The 20,822-nt window shown below is 41.9% G+C and overlaps 2 protein-coding genes across 2 annotated transcripts in view; one reads left to right on the top strand and one right to left on the bottom strand.

Moving 5' to 3' along the window:
- Nucleotides 1–17,568, top strand: part of FRMD7 (FERM domain containing 7) — a 49,965-nt gene extending 32,397 nt beyond the window's left edge. Inside the window, exons 5-12 of the mRNA XM_035006517.1 lie at nt 325–422; nt 8,627–8,741; nt 8,932–9,079; nt 11,468–11,563; nt 12,910–13,073; nt 14,426–14,494; nt 14,620–14,695; nt 15,757–17,568. Coding sequence (XP_034862408.1) covers nt 325–422; nt 8,627–8,741; nt 8,932–9,079; nt 11,468–11,563; nt 12,910–13,073; nt 14,426–14,494; nt 14,620–14,695; nt 15,757–16,839 — 1,849 coding nt within the window. The 3' untranslated portion in view covers nt 16,840–17,568. The remainder of the gene's footprint in view (nt 1–324; nt 423–8,626; nt 8,742–8,931; nt 9,080–11,467; nt 11,564–12,909; nt 13,074–14,425; nt 14,495–14,619; nt 14,696–15,756) is intronic.
- A 1,164-nt stretch (nt 17,569–18,732) lies between these two features.
- STK26 (serine/threonine kinase 26) overlaps nt 18,733–20,822 on the bottom strand; it is a 53,584-nt gene continuing 51,494 nt past the window's right edge. Inside the window, exon 12 of the mRNA XM_035008720.1 lies at nt 18,733–20,512. Within this exon, the coding sequence (XP_034864611.1) occupies nt 20,488–20,512 (25 nt within the window). The 3' untranslated portion in view covers nt 18,733–20,487. The remainder of the gene's footprint in view (nt 20,513–20,822) is intronic.

Raw genomic sequence — 20,822 nt, 5'->3', positions numbered from 1 at the left:
TCGGGCTGGGTATGTATGTGGCTTTGCTAAGTGGCAGAAGCCACGAGAGGGTGATTGGCCAACTCCCTCAAGCTGGCGGGAGGATTTAGCCGGGGTGATTCCTAATGGCTGTAGGGCCTGCCAAAATGCTGGAGCAGCCGAGCTGCGGTCTGGGGCTGGTTTGGGGCTGAAGCAAAGCTCATGCATTAGTGACCATCCCAAAAAGGCATCTCACTGTCTGGGGTGCCGTTTCTTTCTTGCAACATCTTGGATCTGGGAGAAAGGAAACGATTCTCTCTCGTTCCTGTTTCTTTCTCAAGAGATTTTCCCCCAACTTCTTTTCAGGTATCTTTTTACTCTTCAAATAAAGAAGGATTTGGCTCTAGGAAGGCTTCCATGCAGTGAGAACTGCACAGCGTTGATGGCATCTCACATCCTACAATGTAAGTAGCAAACGTCGGCTTCGGGACCTGTCAGGCAGATAGAGAACCGAGCAAAGGAGCGGAGCACCACCTCTCCCCCCCGCCCCCCGCCCTCCTGTGTCCATCCTGTGTTAGGACCTACGGAGGAGAGAAAGGGGCAAAAGGTGTATGGAATCCGCATGGGCCAGTAGAAAGAGGCTGGACATTAGAATCACTTAGCTTTGGATTCCAACTCCAGTCCCTGCTATGTTCTAGCTGTTGTAGGCTTGGGTGAAGTCCCCTCACTTATCTGTGCCTCAGGTTCCTAGTCTTTACAATAGTGACAAGAGTACCTTCTCACAGAGTGGTTACGTAGATTAAAAGTAAATGCCGATTTTCTTGCTATCATGGTGTAACCTCCCCCACCGCCCGCCCCCCTGCCTGGGGCTTGCTGTCCTGGAGCTGGGTTGGACTAATCTGTCCCAGCATGGATTTTGCCAGGCAAGCTCCACTCTCTCTCTGCTTGCCCCAGGATGCATTTCTGGTACGTGCTTTCTGCAGCACATTGTCATGTTTGATGGGATTTTTGCGTTGCTCTTTATCATGAGTCTGGAGAACAAAGCACAGAGGACAGCAGGTGAAAGAGGCTAAAAGGGAAAAAGGCCCCAGGCGTCTATTAGAGTTCCCCATTTGCTGGCAGCCAAGTAGTTGGACTAGGGCTGAATAACGAAGGCAGGGACAAGGAGACCCGGGGAACGGTGGGGGCCTGCTTGGGAGGGGGTGAAGCTGGGCAGGCCAGGCTTCTCCTGCACCCCTAAGGCCGGGGTCGAGGCAGCTGGAGATAGTATTTCGTCTCCTATGGCCGGTGGACTCTCTCTCTCTCTCCTAGAGAGGCCTTCCAAGATTAGGCTGTTCTTAACCACTTTTGCGGGATCCTAACGTCATTTTTTGGCTTGTTTCACAAGTTCAGTGTTGACCTCTGTCCCTGACCTTCCTGACAGGCCAGAGCTGGTAGACTTCTGATTTCACTGGGAACACCAGAATGAAGTGCTTGGATAGATAGAGACAGTATCTAAATCAGTGTTTACCAAGGGATGCCTGCCTGGGACAGGTGACAACAGCCCCAGGATATCAGGAATGCAGTGGACAGTGAGAGCAATAGTAATCAGGAAAGGCTTCTGGAGGGGGTGGCTTTTGTGCTGGACCTTCAAGGGGCACGTAGGAATCGGATAGGTAGTGATGGGCAGAGACGCAGCTCAGGTACAGCTCAAGCATGGGGTCTGTTTAGGAGAGGTGGCAGAAAACTACGCGTCATACTGATGGGCTTTGAATGCTTGGCCGGTGGGGGGCACAGGGTAAGGCGGATAGACAAAACAATGTTGGGGAGCCCAATTTCATTCTTAATAGCTGCGCATTATGGATTTGGGCATTCCCTAGTGGCCATTTGAGGTATAGCACAGAGGGCTTCAGTTTTTCTAGAGGATAATTTGTCAATACAAGTTCTTTCCATAGGGAAAAATCTAAAGTTTCAGTGAGTCCCACTCCTCACAGTGCATGTCACTGGATGCTAAGGCAGTGTGCAGAACATCAGCAGGAGGTTCATTCATTTGCTCATTTATTCATTCGTCCGATATTTATGTCCTAGGCACTCAAGAATCTCCACATGCTGACCTCATCTGCCTAAGTCTCTCTTACACATCATTTTTATGAACGCTTTTAGTAACTTCTTTGTCATTCATTCAACAAAAACTTATTGAGCACCTACCACACGGCAGGTACTGTTATAGGCACGGGGAACACGGCAGTGAAGTGAACAGACACAAAGCCTTGCTCTCATGGAGCTCATATTTTGGCAGTGGAGGACCATCAAGACAATAACCGAAATAAGGAAATATATCATGTATGTTAGAAGGTGGTAAGTGCATCAGAGAAAATCACATATGGAAGGAAGATGGGGAATCCTGGGGGTGGGGACTGAATTTTTCAATAAAGTAGTCAGGGTAGGCTTCACTGTGAACGTGACAGGTGAACAAAGACTTGGAGGAGGTGAGAGGGGCAAGCCTTGCAGAAATCGGCTAGAAGGTTGTTCCAGGCAGAGAGAACATCCTGTGCAAAGGGCCTGAGGTGGGAGTGTGCCAGGAGTGTTCAAGAAACATTTAAGCAGGCTTTGTGGCTGGCTGGAGCTGGGGGGTGGGGGAGAGTCACCGTGGAGGGCCTTAGAAGCCTATTAAAGACCTAGAACATAACTCCACACGAGATGGGAAACCACTGATGAATGTTAAGCAGAGGAATGAGATGATCTGAATTAGGTTTTAATGGGAACATGTTGGCCGCCAGGGTGAAAACCTTCCGAGGGAATGGTGGAAGTGGGGAGACCAGAGAAGAGGCCATTGCAGTAGAAAGAGGTGATGGTACTCTGGGCCAGTGTGGTAACAGTGAAGATGCTCAGAACACTTGCTACCTTCTTTGACTGCTGATATTTACTCATTTGTGTTTTGTAGGTCTCCTCCTAGATTGTCATAGTCTTGCATGGAGTGAAAAACCAGCAGTCTTATGCATTCTTGTGTTTTCCTAGGGTCAACATAGGGTCAGGGTCTTGTGCTTAATAAATAGTAGGGGTGATGTGTGTGTGTGTGTGTGTGTGTGTCTAATTTTTTTTTAAGATTTTATTTTATTGGGAGAGAGAGAGAGAGGGAGCAAAAACAGCTCTGTTGAGGTATAATTTACTTATCATAAAATTCATCCTTTTAAAGACTACAACTCAGCAGTTTTTAGTAAATTTACAAAGTTGCACAACCATTACCACAATCCAGTTTTAGAACATTCCCATCACACTGAGAGACCTCTCGTGCCCATCTGCAGTGACTCTGTTCCCACACTCAGCCCCAGTAACCACTAATTTACTTTCTGTTTCTATAGATTTTGCCCTTTCTAGACATTTCAGTGAGAATGATAAAATATGTGGTCTTTTGCATCTATGTGGCTTTGTTTCACTCAGCATAAGATTTTTGAAATTCATGCATGTTCTAGCATGAATCGCAGCAGTTTCTTCCTTTCTTTTGCTGAGTAGTATTCTATTTTATGGACATGCCCCATATTGTTCATCTCTGTACTTGACTGTGGACATTTGGATTGTTTCCAGCTTAGCTAATATGAATAATGTTATGAACATTCATGTACAAATCTTTGTTTGGACACATTCTCATTATCTCTTGAATAGATTCCTAAGAGGGTAATTGCCTCATCTTCAGGTAAATTTATGTTGAAAATGTTAAGAAACTGCCAAACTGTTTTCCAAATTGTAACGATAAAACCAGAAACGTATCACATTTCCAATTTCTCCACATCTTCACCAATAGTTGGTATTATCTACTTTTTTTTGGTTGTGGCCATTCTAGTGGATATGAAGAGATATCCTATTGCAATTATAATTCACATTTTCCTAGTGAGTAATGATGTGGAGCACCTTCTCATCTGTTTATTAACAGTCCCTATGTTTTTGTTGGCAAAATGCCTTTCAGATCTTTTGCCCATTTTAAAATGGATTGTTGTCTTCTTATTGAATTTTAAGAGATTTTTGTATATCCCTTTTTAAATTTTATTTATTTTTTAAAGTGATCTCTACGTGGGGCTCAAACTCATGACCCTGAGATCAAGAGTCGCATGCTCTTCCAACTGAGCCAGCCAGATTTTTATATATTCTGATTAAAAATCATTTATGAGATATGTAATTTGAAAAATTTTCCTCCAGCTTGGTGGCCTGACTTTCTGTTTCTTAATCCTGGCTTTTGGAGTAGAGCAGTTTTTAATTTTGGCAGAATTCCCCTTTCTCAATATGTTTTAGTGGATCGTGCTTTTGGTGTACCTAAGAACTCTGCCTAACCTAAGGGCACAAAGATTTTCTCCTGTTTTCTTCCAGAGCCTTTGCAGGTTTGCCTCTTAGATTTAGATATATGACATTTTGAGTTATTTTTTTTTTTGTCTGCTTGTATGATGTATGCTGTGAAGTAGGGATCCGACTTCATTTTTTTTTTTTCATGTGGTTGTCCATTTTCCCCATTTGTTGAAAAGACTATCATTTCCCCCATTGAATTGTCTTGGCATCTTTTTAAAAAAACCAATTGACCATTAATGTAAGGGTTTATTTCTGGATTCTTAACTATGTTCCATTGATCTATATGTCCTTATGTCATTATTACACTGTCTTATTTATTGTAGCTTTGTATTAAGTTTTGAAATAGGAAAGTGTATATCTTCCAACTTCATTCTTTTTCTAAATTGTTTTGGCTATTTTGCATCCTATGCGTTTCCATGTAAGTTTTAAGATCATCTATCAATTTATATTAAAAAAAAGTGGTGGGAATTGCATTGAATTTATAGATAAATTTTGGCACAATTACCAGCTTAACAATATTGAGTCTTAATAATATATAATGCATGATCCTCAAATGTCTCTCCATTTATATAGATCTGTTAAAAAATTCTCTCAGCAATGTTTTGTAATCATCAGTATACAAGCCTTATACTTCTTTTTGTTAAATTTATTCCTGAGCATTTTATTTTTTTAGATGCTATTGTAAATAGAACTTTCTTAGTTTCATTTTTGGATTGCTCCCTGCTAGTGTATGCAAATGCAAGTACTTTTTGTATATTGATCTTCTATTTTGCTACCTTGATGAACTCCTATATTCTAGGAGTTTTTTGTGGATTTCCCAGGATTTTCCACACACATGACCAGGTTGACTACAAGTAAAGACAGTATTATCTCTTCCTTTTCAGTGCAAATTATTGATATTTTTTCTTGTTGATTAATTGCACTGGCTAGAGCCACCAGTACAATGGTGGATAGAAGTGACAAGAACAGACGTCCTTGTCTTGTTTCTGGTCATAGGAGAAAGCATTCAGTTTCTCACCATTTAGTATGAATATGATGTTACCTGTAGGTTTTTCATAGATAAACTTTATCAGGTTGAAGAAGTTCCCTTCTATTCCTTGTTTCTTGGATTTTTAAAACTTTTTTATTATTGTATTTTTTTTTTTTTTGAAAGAGAGAGAGAGCAGGGGGTGGGTGAGGGGCAGAGAGAAGGAATCTTAAACAGGCTCCACGCCCAGTGTGGAGCTGGATGCAGGGTTCGACCTCATGACCCTGAAATCATGACCTGAGCTGAAATCAAAAGTCAGACACTTAACCGACTGAGCCACCCAGGCATCCCTGCATGTTTTTGTTTTTTTTTTAATCATGAAATGGTGTTGGATTTTTTCCAAAGCTTTTCTGCATCATTTTGAAATGATAATGTACTTTGTTGTCCCTTATTCTACTGGAATAGTATATCACATTAATTAATCTTCACAAGTTGAACTGATCTTGCTATCCTGGGATAAATCCCACTAGGTCATGATGTGTAATCCTTTTTTTATGTTTCTGGATTCAGTTTACTAGTATTTTTGCCTCTGTATTCATGAGGTACATTGATCTGTAGTTTCCTTGTGATGACTTTGTCTGGTTTGGGTATCGGAGTAATACTGGCCTCATAGAATGAATTGGTAAATATTTCTTCTTCTATTTTCTGGAAGAGTTTGTGAAGAATTGGTCTTCATATCTTCTTTGAATATTTGATAGAATTAATCAGTGAAATCATATGGGCCTGATTGTGTTTTAATGAGATTTGTATGTTTATCAGTTTTGGCAAAAAATAAATTAAAAAGCCATTGATTTGGCCTTTTTAAAAAAAGCTTGTTACATGAGGATTTTCATTATAATGTGACTTTTATTTTTTCAATAATGTGACTTTTAAAAAATATACACTACATACCTCATTTGTCATGAGCATGTCAGTGAGCATGTCATCTGTCTAAAATGTAATAAAAAATCAAGAGAAAAGAGGAAGTAAGTTTCCAGCACTCAAAATCAGTGTCCCATGTCCATGTATTTTAGTTACAGGATTTCACGGAGAATGTATTTACTCTTACAATTCATAAAATGTTAATAGTTTTGGATATCTAGGTTCTCAGTTAGCAGTCATAATTACAACCAAGTGTGGAGACCTTTTCGGGAGAAGTCAGTAACCAGGAAGTGATTCATATCAATCTGACAGAGAGGGAAAAGGCATAAAAATTATAAAGAAGACACAATAGTTCAAAAATCGAAACATTTTGAAGCCATTAACTATAGGGGCAGATATTCCTGTATACCCCAATCACCCTGTAGGTATTGTGCTATGCCAGATGTTTATAACAGTAAACTAGAGACATCTAGAAAAGAGTAGATTATGATCAGGGATAAGCAGCCAGTGATTTGGAAAAGCCAGAATGATTTCCAGAATGATTCATTTACTGGGGATTCCAGATAGCTGGGATTTTACTTGTTTCGTACAGAGTGATGAATGGCTGTGGCTGGCTCGCGCGGTACTGGGCATTTATAGTCTCCTTTTCTGATAATGTACAGTCAGGGTGGAGTGAGATTAAGGGCCCGTATGAGTTTGCTAGGGTTGCTATAACAAAATACCAGAGATCAGAGGGCTTAAAGGGCCGAAATGTATTTTCTCACAGTTCTGGAGGCTGGAAATCCAAGCCTGAAGTGTCGCAGCTTTGGTATCTTCTGGGGCCTCTCTGCTTGGCTTGCAGATTGTTGCCCTCTGGATGCATCCTCACCTACCCTTTGCTCTGTGCACCCCTGTTCCTGGTGTCTCTCTGCAGGGGCAAATTTCCTCTTCTTATAAGGACACTAGTCAGATTGGATTAGGGCCCACCTTACGGACTCATTTTAACTTAATCCCTTCTTTATAGGCCCTATTTCTAAATACAGTCACATTCTGAGGTATGGGGTTTAGGACTTCCACAAGAATTTGAGGCGGGCAGGGGGGGCGAGGGAGGGGCACCCAGTTCAACCCTGGGTGACTGGTGACTGGTGAGAAGAAAAAGATCAGAAACAGAGTGTGGAGGAAGGAATTAATGAAATAGTCATCTGGGTGTTTATAGCAGCAATGTCCACAATAGCCAAACTGTGGAAAGAGCCAAGATGTCCATTGACAGATGAATGGATAAAGAAGATGTGGTATATATATACAATGGAATATTATGCAACCATCAAAAGGAATGAGATCTTGCCATTTGCAACGACGTGGATGGAACTGGAGGGTATTATGTTGAGCGAAATAAGTCAAACAGAGAAAGACATGTATCATATGATCTCACTGATATGAGGAATTCTTAATCACAGGAAACAAACTGAGGGTTGCTGGAGTGGGGGGTGGGGTGGGAGGGAGGGGGTGACTGGGTGATAGACACTGGGGAGGGTATGTGCTCTGGTAAGCGCTGTGAATTGTGCAAGACTGTTGAATCTCAGATCTGTACCTCTGAAACAAATAATGCAATATATATTAAGAAAAAAAAAAGAAGAAGAAGAAGGTAGCAGGAGGGGAAGAATGAAGCGGGGGAAATCGGAGGGGTAGACGAACCATGAGAGACGATGGACTCTGAAAAACAAACTGAGGGTTCTAGAGGGGAGGGGGGTGGGAGGATGGGTTAGCCTGGTGGTGGGTATTGAGGAGGGCACATTCTGCATGGAGCACTGGGTGTTATGCACAAACAATGAATCATGGAACACTACATCTAAAGCTAATGATGTAATGTATGGGGATTAACATAAGAATAAAAAAAATGTAAAAAAAAAAGAAAAAAGAAACAACCTCAAATATCGGGGACTAAAAGTAATAAAAACAAATTAATCTCTTATAAAAAAAAAAAGAAATAGTCATCTGGGGGTGTCTGGGTGGCTCAGTCGTTAAGCATCTGCCTTTGGCTCAGGTCATGGTCCCGGGGTCCTGGGATGGAGCCCCGCATCGGGCTCCCTGCTCGGCGGGAGGCCTGCTTCTCTCTCTCCCACTTACCTTGCTTGTGTTCTCTCTCTGGCTGTCTCTCCCTGTCAAATAAATAAAAAAAAAAAAAAAAGAAAAGAAAAGAAATAGTCATCTGTGATCCCGGAGCCTGTAAGACATACACTGTGCCTGTGATTTACTATACTGAGACTTCAGAGCAACGCCCTGCTTCTGATCTGAAAAAGACTCAGTTCCCCCCCCCCCATATCCTAAAATATAAATTGATATAAGGCATGGCGTGGCGGGGGGGCTAGGGCCACATTGGCTGCAAAGAAAGGGCTGTTTGGGGGAGGCCAGAGGGTCTGCTGAGTGCTCCATTCCTAAACTCCTCAATGCTAATGTGAAAAATGTTATTTCTCTGTCATGCAGCAGAACTGGGAGACTTTCATGAAGAAACAGATAAGAAACATCTGGCACAAACCCGCTACTTACCGAACCAAGACTGTTTAGAGAGCAAGATCATGCACTTTCATCAGAAGCACGTGTGAGTACTTCAGCCAGCACCAGCTTCCACCAGCAGGGAACACGAAAGCTGGGGACAGACTCTGAAAAGCAAATCCTTAAGTCAGAGAAGCTTCGGGCTCAAGAATACACTGAGCTCCTCACGGAGCCCTTAGGGCGGAGGTGTCTTTCTTGCTGCATTTATTAGGCTCATAAATTATTTCCCTTTGCAGTGGCAGGAGCCCAGCTGAAGCTGACATTCTGCTACTGGATATAGCAAGGAAGCTGGATATGTACGGCATCAGGCCTCACCCCGCCAGTGACGGCGAAGGCATGCAGATCCACCTGGCTGTCGCTCACATGGGAGTACTGGTGTTACGGGTAACAACTTTAAAGGCCTGCAGCTTTGGGGGTTATCTTGGCTCCAACGTGGGTGTCCGTTCCTGAGGTGACCTCGCCCCTCAGTCTTACCACCAGCCAGAAAGGGAGGGGATACTTGCGAGTATCTCCCCTCGATGTGCTTTGCTTCCCTTTGTGGCCTCTGACGGGCTGTTGTGACTCTGAGGAGCTCACACATTCGATCGGGCCAGCACGGTGGAGAGAGAAAGTCAAGAGGCCCTTTGGAACTTGTAGACCCTAAAGACGAATATGGATTTTGGCATCTAAAAGCTTCGGCTGTGACACCAAGTGCACTCCCCTTGTCCAAATCCACCAGAAACAACCCGCAGGGACCAAATTAGAGCACCGAAGCAAGTCTTCTAGCAGACTCGGCTAGAAGAATCTTGGCCTTCTCATGTTTCGGGGAAGCGGAGGGGAGCAAGGCTGTCATGTTAGTTGTGAGCTCTTCCGGCGGGAGTACTTCTGTGGACAGTGTGGAATGACGTAGCCAGTCTATTTTGTCCCACCCCAAATCCAGTCAAAGAATACTTGTGTACTGAGTACTCTGTATGTGTTCCGTATTGCATTCTTCAAACAAAATCGGCTTTATTGAGATACAATTTGCATACTACACAATTCATCCGGTTTAACTGTACAATTCAGTGGGTTTGAGTATATTTACAGAGTCGGGCAGCAACTATTCCTTCATTCATCCTTCCGTCAGTACAGTTACTGTATAGCCCCCTGTGCCAGATATTAGAGCTGCAGAGGGAAACAGGAGGGATCCTGACTTCGTGGACCTTGTATTCTACAAAGTCTTTTTTTTTTTTAAAGATCTATTTATTTATTTATTTGAGAGAGAGAGAGAGAGAACATGAGCAGGGGGAGGGGCAGAGGGAGAGGAAGAGGAAGAGAGACCCTCAAGCAGACTCCCTGCTGAGTGCAGAGCCCAACACGGGGCTCGATCCCAGCACCCTGAGATCATGACCTGAGCTGAAATCAAGAGTCGGACCCTCAACTGGCTGAGCCATCCAGGTGCCCCATGGACCTTGCATTCTAATAGGTGGAAGACGGACAATGAAACAAGCAATTTTAAACAAATGCCATGTTTTTGTGCTCGAAGAAGTATGGGGTGCTAAGGTAACACGTGTGAAAGGGGTTTAACATTTAAGCTAAGGGGATGCCTTGGCTGGCTCAGTTGGAAGAGCTTGCGACTCTCTTGATCTCGGGGTCATGAGTTCGAACCCCACGATTGGGGTAGAGATTACTAAAAATAAGTAAATGAATAAACTTAAAAAATTTTAAGCCAAGACCTGAGGAAGTTGTCCAGATCAAAGAGATAGGGTTGGCAGGTGAGGGAGGGGATTCCAGACAAAGGGCACACAGACAAAGGCCCCAAGAAGGGTAAAGGATGGCACAGTCAACAAACTAATGTTAAGCATGACCTATGGCTCCAGTCATTAAGATACAATTTATTTGGAGAGACCAGAGAAATAGTGATCAATATCAGTCAATAAGTAATCAAAAGCTAATCTATCCTATCTACCTGAAGTTGCACGACAAGTATACATAACAAACTAATAAATGTGGTTACCCATAGAGAATGGATAGATGGGTACAGAGGGACAGATATAGGAGTGATGGTGGTGGGAGCGAGACTTCTCGATGTATATATTTTTTGTATACCTTTGATTTTTGGACCATGTCAACAAACAAATATCAAGCAACCGACCAACCAACAAATGGATAGGTATAACTATATACAACATATATATATATATATATATATATATATATATATATATATATATACACAAATATATATATATGTTGTACCTATATATAGGTATAACTATATATAACAGAATATTTTAGAGGGGATGCTACCAGACTGGCAAGACAGCTTGACTATGGAGAAGGCAATTCTGGGTAAGGAGAATGAGGAGCCCTCTGGGAAGGAAGGTACAGGGTTGGATGGAAGGGTGTTTTTTAGGATCAGTGGGATAGAAGGCTGGATGTTCAATACAGCTGAGGCAGGACACCCCAGCCAAACGTGTTTAGACTCGATGACACATGCAGTGAGGAGCTATGGAAGGTGTTTGAGTAAATGGGGTGGCAGTCATCCCTTCCTCCCATGATCTCCCTATCCTGGCTGGAAACCTTCCCCAGGCATACCCCTTCTTGCTTGCATTTCGGAGCAGCCTTATGTCTCCCTCGAATGTTTTCTTTGGCCACAGCTTCTACCTAGTCATACCTAGTATGATAGGATCAGTCTGTGCAAGAGGTAGGATGGTCCCATGCATGAAGTGCGTTTTCTAGCGGGTTCTCATTGTCTTCCAAACCAGCTTGTGCTGACATTCACCTTGAAATCTGCCATGCCTGTCATTACAGGGAAATACAAAGATCAATACTTTCAACTGGGCTAAAATCCGCAAGTTGAGTTTTAAGAGAAAGCATTTTCTCATCAAACTTCATGCCAACATCTTGGTAAGTAGCTTTCTAATAAATTCTTTTACTTTCTGTTCACTTGGGATTTCTTGGTTGTTTCAGCAAATGGTCTGAATGTGAGTGGTGAAAGCTGAAGGGTGATGTACTCTCTCTTTTGCCTCTACATAAATAAACCAGAGCGTTAGTCATATTTTCACTAGAGGCAAAACACCAAGAAATCCTATTGGCAGTTCAGAATGAATAAACTAATGGGAAAACGGGGTGGCTGGAATGAAAGACAAGTCTCCTTAAAAACCATTTTTTTTTTTCCAGGGATCTGATAAGTCAAATGGAAGTGACCAGATCTAGGGCTATGGACATGTTTATTTGCTGTTATCTGCCCCATTTTATATTTTCATCTCCTTTCCTTAAACAAAAATAACTGAACACCGAGTACATGCCAAATAACTGAACACCTACTATTTGCCAAAGCAGGATGCGGCGGAGGTGGGGTGGGGGTGGGGGTATAGATTAGGCAAAAGCAGCTCTTATTGGTCAAGGCTGCATTGTACAGGGTACGACAAAGGTACTAGAAAGGATGTTCTTTTGTGACTCTAAAGGAAGTGAAAAATGACCTACAGAAGATGCAGTAGTGTGGCCTTACACAAAAGTGTTCATTTGAGCAGTTCAGGAGACTGTCTCCAGTGTGAAGCTTGTGGAGTGTCCCAGGGCTGCATGTGGGAACCTGTAAAGGAATGAGGGAAGGGGGGCTCAGCAGAAAACAGGGCTGCATGCACGCATGCACAAATGGGGGTCATAGAGTGGGTTGGGGGGATGGGGAAAACTTGAACTTTAGGTCTGAAAGGCTAAGCTCCCCTAGAGCAGATTAGGATATGCTAAATGAGCAATACAGAGCATCGTAGAACAAGGCAGCATAGGGAGGACTAAATGTTTCTAGCTGGTATGTTAAAAAGACTCCTATACATGTAATTATCCTATAAAGCCTACCATCTGTAAGGAAATCGCCTCCTCCCCCTGTTTCCTGTTGGTCATTTATAACTTCTTGTCACCTTGAAAGGATGTCCTTTGATGTTCATTTTAACCTAATTTACAACTTCATAAAAATGGTCCTGGCAGAGAAGAGGGGGTAAAGATGTGTTTGAGGTACGGGGGCTCCAGAGCGAGATTGGCTTCTCAGAGAAGGCTCTGTTTTTGAGCAGTGGCCCTGTCTGTTCCTCGGAAGGTCGCCAATCATTTGGTTTTAGTAGGTGTGAAGCCTGTAGGGAGCCAAGTGGAAAATCAGAAGCTGCACGGGCCCCTGGACCAATAGTTTGGAAAGCACTGGGATTCGAAGTTCTTTGATAGTCTTGAAGGATGTTTGGCTTGATGGAAATTGGTTTACACAGGTGTTGTGCAAGGACACCTTGGAGTTCACCATGGCCAGCCGAGATGCCTGCAAGGCTTTCTGGAAGACCTGTGTGGAGTACCATGCTTTCTTCAGACTTTCTGAAGAGCCCAAATCCAAGCCCAAAACCCTACTGTGCAGCAAGGGTTCCAGTTTCCGCTATAGGTAATGAAATACTGCACATAGGTCAACTGTACACACAACTTCTTTTCAGTAATGTGGAAGGCAGTGGAAGGCGTTGAATTCTAGAAGCAATGAAGAATCACTTAAAGGGCGATCCCCTTTACTGCTCCTTCTCTGCGTGACACATGAGGTCCATATTTCCCAACAGGGAGACAGGAGGAGGGAAGCACCCTAGTTAAGGGGCTAGATCAGAATATTGGCAAGGATTGGGGGGGGGTCTTATGCTGTTTGAGAAGATGTATTTAATGAACCTGTTGTTTTCCTTATATCGCAACTTCTCTGCAAGCCATGGAAAGGAAAGCTCAACAACATCTGTTTGGTGGTGGTTGGGTGAGAGACGGGTGGGGAGACAGGCTTGGAGGAGCTAAGGGCGGCAGAACGCTAAGCAGCATGGTAGTAGAGGCTCTTCGTGGCAGGGGACACTTTGGAGGAATGGAAGCAAGGTCAAAATATGATGTCGTTTTTACGTGAACGCACCAGCCTAGGGATTCTTTGGAAGAAGCCTTCAAAACTCTTAGCTAAGATTTAAAACAAAAAAACCAAAAAACAAAACAAAAAAAACCCAAAACAAAAAAACCACCTTCTAATTGAATGTTTTCCATAGGGGATTTTCAAATAGTGGAAGCCCGCCTCAGTAAGAACTGAGATCTTAAAAACATACATATTTTTTGATGGAATCTTTCCAAAATGTATTTTACAAATCCCCGCCTTCTTAAACAGATGATACTGAGCATATTTTGCCCTTCTCTGAATGACCGGAGCTATTATAAACATCACTTATTATCCAGGGGAGGCGACGGTCTGGGGGTGGGGGGAGGCACGACAGTCCCTGCACCTGGGTGATAAATGGCTCAGACTTTTTGGGTTTTATTATTTTTCCTGATTTCTTTTTTGGCTCTTGCGTTTCTCCCAGCCATCAGCTGGCTTTCTTTGCTGGTGTATGGTCTGGCTGGAGCAAACCTCTTCTCCTGTTTAGTTAGCTGTTTTTCTTCTGTCAGGAATTGGGAAACTGGATACATAGCCTTATTAGAAATTGTGTGTAACTTTGCAGGTAGGGAAAAGGCCTTTACAGGAGAGTCGGTTCATTTTCAAGGCCAGAATTTTTAACTGTGATATAGTCTTGTTCCGAAGCTTTTAAAAATTTTCTGGGTTCTGAGAAGTTGAGGTTGCTTTAGGCCTGATAGTTGAAAAAGCGGGTAGTATCATTACTGTGATGGTCAGATTCATGGCCTATGTCATTCATTGGGACTCTTGACTCCAACAGTAAATGAAGCTTTGGAGTTTTAGTAGCCTGAGTGGTGTTAATAAAATGTCTATCTCATTCTTTATCACAGTGGAAGGACCCAACGGCAGCTTTTGGAATATGGAAAGAAAGGGAGGTTGAGGAGCTTGCCATTTGAGAGGTACATGGTTCTCTCTCTCTCTCTCTCTCTCTCTCATGTTGATTTTAAGCTGAATGTGGAGATTTCTATGTATTCTGTATGTGCCTGCAGACCATTTCAATTCCTTCTCTGTTTGCGGATTGCAGGAAACATTACCCATCTCAGTACCACGAGCGACAATGTAGGTCCTCACCGGACCTCCTCTCTGATGTGTCAAAACAAGTAAGGTTTCTGAAAATCCCTTCTTTAGATAAATGTACTGCATCTACATGTCAAATGCTTTTAAGAATTGATTCTGCCAGAATGTCCCGGTGTGTAAAAAGGCGACTCTGTTTGAGTTAGGCTAGCCTCCTCAGGAGGTCTGTCAGCTCAGTCTTTCCAGCCAATAGAAGACCATTTAATAAATCACCACTGGTGTGTACCTTATGGACTGAAAGGATCTGGCACATCTCTAAATTGCAACTTGTATTGCTAACATTGTGCAAAATGCAGATCCAAATGAATTTCTAAAACTAAAAAGCTCTTTTTTTTTTTTTTTAACCTAATGAAAAATTTTAAGGCTTAGAGGAAGCTCTAAGGTCTTGGGTTAACGTTTTAAAGTACTCTTGCTGTGTAATTTTTTCACTTAATTCAAGAACAAAGTGCTATTCTCCTGGAATCGTGAGATGATGGCTTCATTTGAGTTTTATAAGCATTAACCATGGTAATTATTTTGCTTTTGCTCTCCCTAAAAAAAAAAATAATAATTATAGGTCTCACAAACTCTCATGTCTTCATTCAAGTCATAGGCAGTTTTTATTTCAAAGGCATCACAGAGGTACAATGCTGGAAGGCCATCTAACATGTGACCCTCTCGTGCATAGCCCTCCTTCCCACCATTTTTCAGAGAATAGGGAGGAGGCTGGAGCAGGGAGGTTAGGAGACCCACCTAAGGTCACACGGCAGAGCCAGAACCAGAAGGCAGAACCCCTGGCTCATTTATAAATGAGCTACTAAACCATACTGCCTGAAGTCCCACGCCGGCTGAAGAACATGGAGAACTCAGAGGCAGGGAGTGGGATGCAGTGAGAAAGGAGACTGTCATGTGTATTTTTTAACACATGGATTGGGATATGGTACAAGGTATTTCCCATTCTGTATCCATTCATCAGCCTTGGAAGAGAATATGGATCGAAATGACCTTGCGAAAAATACCTTTGTGAAATTCAAGGCATTTAGATCCCTGCCCCCACCCCAACCAAATGGCTTTTCTCTTCTTTCACCAACATGTCCTCTCTTGCAAGGTGGAAGATTTGAGACTAGCGTACGGCAGTGGGTATTACCGAAATGTGAATGGAGTGCACGCATCGGAGCCAGTGCTAGACCGTAGGAGGAGAAACTCAGCAGTGGAGGTGATGTTTGCTGCCGAGCTAGAGCGTTCCAAACCAGAGGCGGATCCCACACTGTTACATCAGTCCCAAAGCAGTTCCTCTTTCCCTTTTATTTATACAGACCCTGTCTTTAGCACTGACCCAGATCCCAGAGACTACTTTGAGGAAAGGAGTCTTCTGAGCTCCTTCCAACCAAGCTGTAAGTTTGCTGACAATCACATGAGCGCATCTTCTGGCCTTGCAAGCAAAGTGAGTCCAGCAAGGCAGCTAACTTACACAGATGTGCCCTATATTCCTTGTACGGGTCAGCAGGTCGATATTATGCCTCCCCAAGTCTTTTTTTATGTGGACAGACCACCCCAGGTGCCCAAACGGTCCCCAGTCATGGCAGAGCAAAGGGAAAGGCCAGACAGCTGTCTAGAGCCCGCTGCAATGAAGCCAGCCAAAAGAAGCCCAAGGAATGTCACAATGAAGAGCTTTCAGCAAGACTTTCAAGAACTCCAAGAACCTACGGCCAGGACTAGTGGTAGGAGCAACATCAACGTAGATCTGGAAGCGGAAGACCCAAATTTAGAAGATGCATTTGCATATAGCATTCAAGAGCAAACCCCAAAACGATCCCAGAGCCAATCAGACATGAAAACGATCCGTTTTCCTTTTGGGTCCGAATTTAGACCTTTAGGGCCTTGTCCTACTCTGAGTCGTAAAGCTGACCTTTTTACATACATGTTTGCAGAGCAGGAGTTTCCAACAGTTTTAATGGATCAGGGAGCAGCAGAAAGGTACGTAACTAGTGAATCCAGTGATTCGGAATCAGAAATTCTTAAACCAGACTACTACTCTTTGTATGGCAAAGGAACAAGGTTACCCATGGCCAGAATCCGCTTATCTTCTGGTAGTCTACAGCTTGATGAAGAGGATGAAGGTGTTTCTTTCAATACACCAAGTGCTGAAGACAGGACTTTGCTAAAACCATGTAATTACTTTTTAGCTTAAAAGTGTGCAATCAGTGAACATTTCTGGGCCAGTTCCATGTTGCCAACTTAGGTAAAATATAAGGAACGTTCTGCACAAATCATTTTCTTAGTTATCATTCACTGGTATTAAGGGGATCTCCTACTTTTGGGCACCTAGCTTATTAAAGATCCAGCTGCTGCCTCGTTCCTCAAGCTCCCCTCCTCAGTTTCCTCTGAAGGGACTCTGGAACATATGCATTCCTCACCAGCACCGTGGTCGGGCAAGGTGGCTACTTGTCACCTCCGTTATACGTTTCCCCATAGAGACATTATCGATGAAGTTCAGGTTCTTCAACACTGAATAATGGTGACAGTATGGGTTGGCATAGCATTGGCCTCTGATGTCCTTTAGTGAATGAGTAGATTGTGACTGTGTTGTTCATTTTGTTCTTAAGCCATACTGTGACTAAAGGTTCCAGTAAAAATGGTCCTGTTGTGTGTTAAAGACTGCAATTTTTATAACATTTATTAGGGGGAGCATGGCCCTCCTATACCTCAGGAACAAGCTCGTGGCATAGATCCTCTCATCAGAATACAAGTTTTTAATGCATCTAGGACTTGGAAGAATTCTAAACCCTGGAAATTCATGAATTAATCAATTTCTAAAGCCAGATATATGCCTGATGAAGATATGATGATGTTTGACTTACTACTTCTGTACTCTTAACTATCTATTATATGTAGTGACAGATAAAAGTTAACATGTTGGTTTATCTACTTTCTCCTGCAAGACTTTATTTTTTTGCCATCTCTTGTTGCATGTATGTAGGCAAGGAAATGAGATGAATGGTATTTTAATAAAGAGTGATGGAAATCCATTTATTTAAAAAAATAAGTTGCAAGTATGATCTTCATTTTGTTTTAGTCAACTTCAGAAATGATTGGTTCTGGTCTATTACCAAGGGAAGGGACAGTTAGAGAATAAGAAAAAGGAAGGAGGCAGGGGAAAATGTAGAGTCAGGGAGGGAGAAGTGGTAAATTGGGGTAGCTGATGAGAAGGATAGTGTTAAAACCAGACTGAGTTCATGAACCAAGAGTCTATTCTTGAGAGAACGAGAGAGCAGAAGCAGAGGGGGAGGGGCAGAGGGAGAGGGAGAAGAAGACTCCCCATTGAGCAGGGAGCCCAACGATGTGGGGCTTGATCCTAGGACTCTGGGATCATGACTTGAGCCGAAGGCAGACACTTAACTGACTGAGCCACTCAGGTGCCCCATAAATGTATGTGTATACACACACACACACGTATATATATAGCTTGCATCATGTTCTTACTTTCTTAGTCCTTATATCAGAAAAATTCCTTTTAATATACCTTTCTCGAGCCTTTCCCACATTCTAGCACTTTCTTCCCTGCTCCTACCCAGTAACATTAATGTAAAAAAGCGATTTAATAATAATAATATATTGAAGCCCAGTCACCTATATGTTAATCCTATAGATCCTCAGAGCTATACTAAGTTCATCCTTGACCTTTTCTCTAGGACAAACTCAAATTCCTTTAGGCTTACATGCTCTTTCTCATCTCAATTTCTGGAAGTCTTTGTGAAATTTGTTCTCCCCAGAGAACTACAGGGTTCAAATCTGTATTTGATTTTCTAATAAAACCATAGTTAGGGTGACCACACAACGTATTGTCCAACCTAGGGCACTTCTGAGTGAAAGAGGACTCTACCAATACTTCTGTCAGGACAGGGGGACAGATATGCATGGTAGCTATAATCGATGCTTAAATCTGAAGAACACCTTCTAGTTTCCAATGGAGACGGTGGTGTTAAAGTTCCAATAACAAATTAAAGAGCAGAGGAGACAAAATGTGAAACAATTAAAATTCCGCCCCATACCCCCACCTCGAGAAAACAAACACTGAGGACCATGAAATTTAAATATTTATTTTTCAATCCCCCCACAACACTGGAGTATGCTTCGCCTAGAAACAGTTTACAGGACTAATAACTCTAATGAATAAGCAATATAATTCCTATCCATGACGCAGCTGTGTTTTAAAGTTTCAAATAATCCATTTATAAATTCATTGCTTTTGCTTTTACAAAAATATTCATTCAACCCATGATACGAGTTGCAAAATTATTTCTAGACCTCTACAAATTATAAACTGTAATTGCATTTCAGTCACATAGCAGGTGAAAATTTCAACTGAACCATTACTTCAAAATACAAGAACTTTCTTGGCATATGACATGACCACGACTTATTCAAGTGTCTGTATTACTACAGAAAGAGAAGAGGTAATGGCCACTTTGACTAAAAACTGTATTCTTTACTTGAAGAACACCTTTCTTCTAATATTTGGCAATTATTCTGATTTTTAGAAATGACTTCTGTGCAAAAACCAAACTGTGCAGATCCAAACAACAAAACGTTAACTACCAAAACTAATTAATATCAATAATTCTACAACTACTGAAATACAGCCCCAGTTTGGAACTTAGGCAGGCATAATATATATACTGGGCTTAAAAGAAAAAAGGTATTTCCCATGTAACAGTACCATAAATATAACTGAAAATAACTGTACAGTCTAACTTGACTTTTGTACGGACACAGATCATCCTGTACTCTGGTTATTTTCATATGAACTAGAAAATGCTTATTTAAATAACCTTTCAAAAATGAACAAATGATGCTTATGTACTGGATAATTATGGAGAACAAAAATGTATAAATAGTTTATAGGACATCTCACCACCATGACGAAAATATGCTGGTGTAAGTTATATTCATACCTGTTGATCAGGTACTTAATCACATGATTATCAGCTTTTACTTAAGCTCCCCAAATCCAAGCAATATAATATGCTATATGAGTTGAAGATTTTAAAAACGAAGACTGATAAATTCCTCCAGTATTGCCAAAGACCCATCCTTGGCTCATTAGTATTGCTTTAAATTTCCAACCATGTTAAATAAGGGTTAACTGCCTCTTCTGCAAGAGAAGGTCAATACTGCACACCAAGAGGTACCTCTGTTGCTACATGTTGCCTATAAATGCTTCAAACACAGGGCTCTCAAATGGGATTGTCATTGAGTTGCCTGGAAAATCATCCCAACTTGGTAGAGGGAGTCAATACTTTTCAGGTTTCATTTCCAAGAGCTTATTAAAAACTTCTGTTTTAAAAAGAAATGACTTGTTTCTACCTCCCCACCAACAGTCATTTTTAGAATACGCTGTGCTTTTTTTTTTTTTTTAAAGTGTTTTGAGGCTTGATGATTTACAAACATTCAATATTTAGGATGACTTTGAAAGACCTGTACGTTTCATGAGTGTACAGTTAACTAAGGATCAAAACATGAAAGGTATTCATCCCGTAATAATGTAATAATGTAATAATAAAGTAATAATGATACCTAAAAGCAAAACTGTATCTCAACATTTAGTAGAATACAGGCGAAACTATAGTATTAAAAGTTATTCCTTACAAAATAATCTCTTTAAAATATAAAATGATAAACACCATCACAAAATAGTTGAAGAGCTTCTTCCAAATCTTCAATGTTGCAAAGATCCAAAAGGCACATGGAGCTCATGAGTTAAGCATTGTTAAGCTTGAAGTAGCTTTGGTGGGTTTCTCTGGGTCCGTATGAAATAGAAGACAATAATAAAAGTTCCTTAGGGGGATTCATCTGCTGAACACCTATAAAATGAAGAAAAATTTAAACCTATATACAACTACACATGTTTATATTTCTCATCTGTATGAACTCTGCAATAAAGGTACCGATTCAGCAAACAAAATTCTTTTACTGAATCTCATCAGGTAGACATTAAAATATAAAGAAGTTCAAAAATCTCTTCTGTAGGGGTGCCTGGGTGGCTCAGTTGGTTTAAGTGTCTCTTGATCTCAGCTCAGGTCTTGATCTCAGGGTTGTGAGTTCAGGCTCCATGTGGGGCCCACTTAAAAACAAAATCCCTTCCGGGGCACCTGGGTGGCCCAGTCGTTAAGC

This window comes from Mirounga leonina, unplaced genomic scaffold (genome assembly GCF_011800145.1).
Source record: "Mirounga leonina isolate KUSES-001 unplaced genomic scaffold, KU_Mleo_1.0 Mir_101664, whole genome shotgun sequence".
NCBI lineage: Eukaryota > Metazoa > Chordata > Mammalia > Carnivora > Phocidae > Mirounga > Mirounga leonina.
Note: the sequence above shows the minus strand (reverse complement) of the source record. Positions and strands in the feature narration are given on the sequence as shown.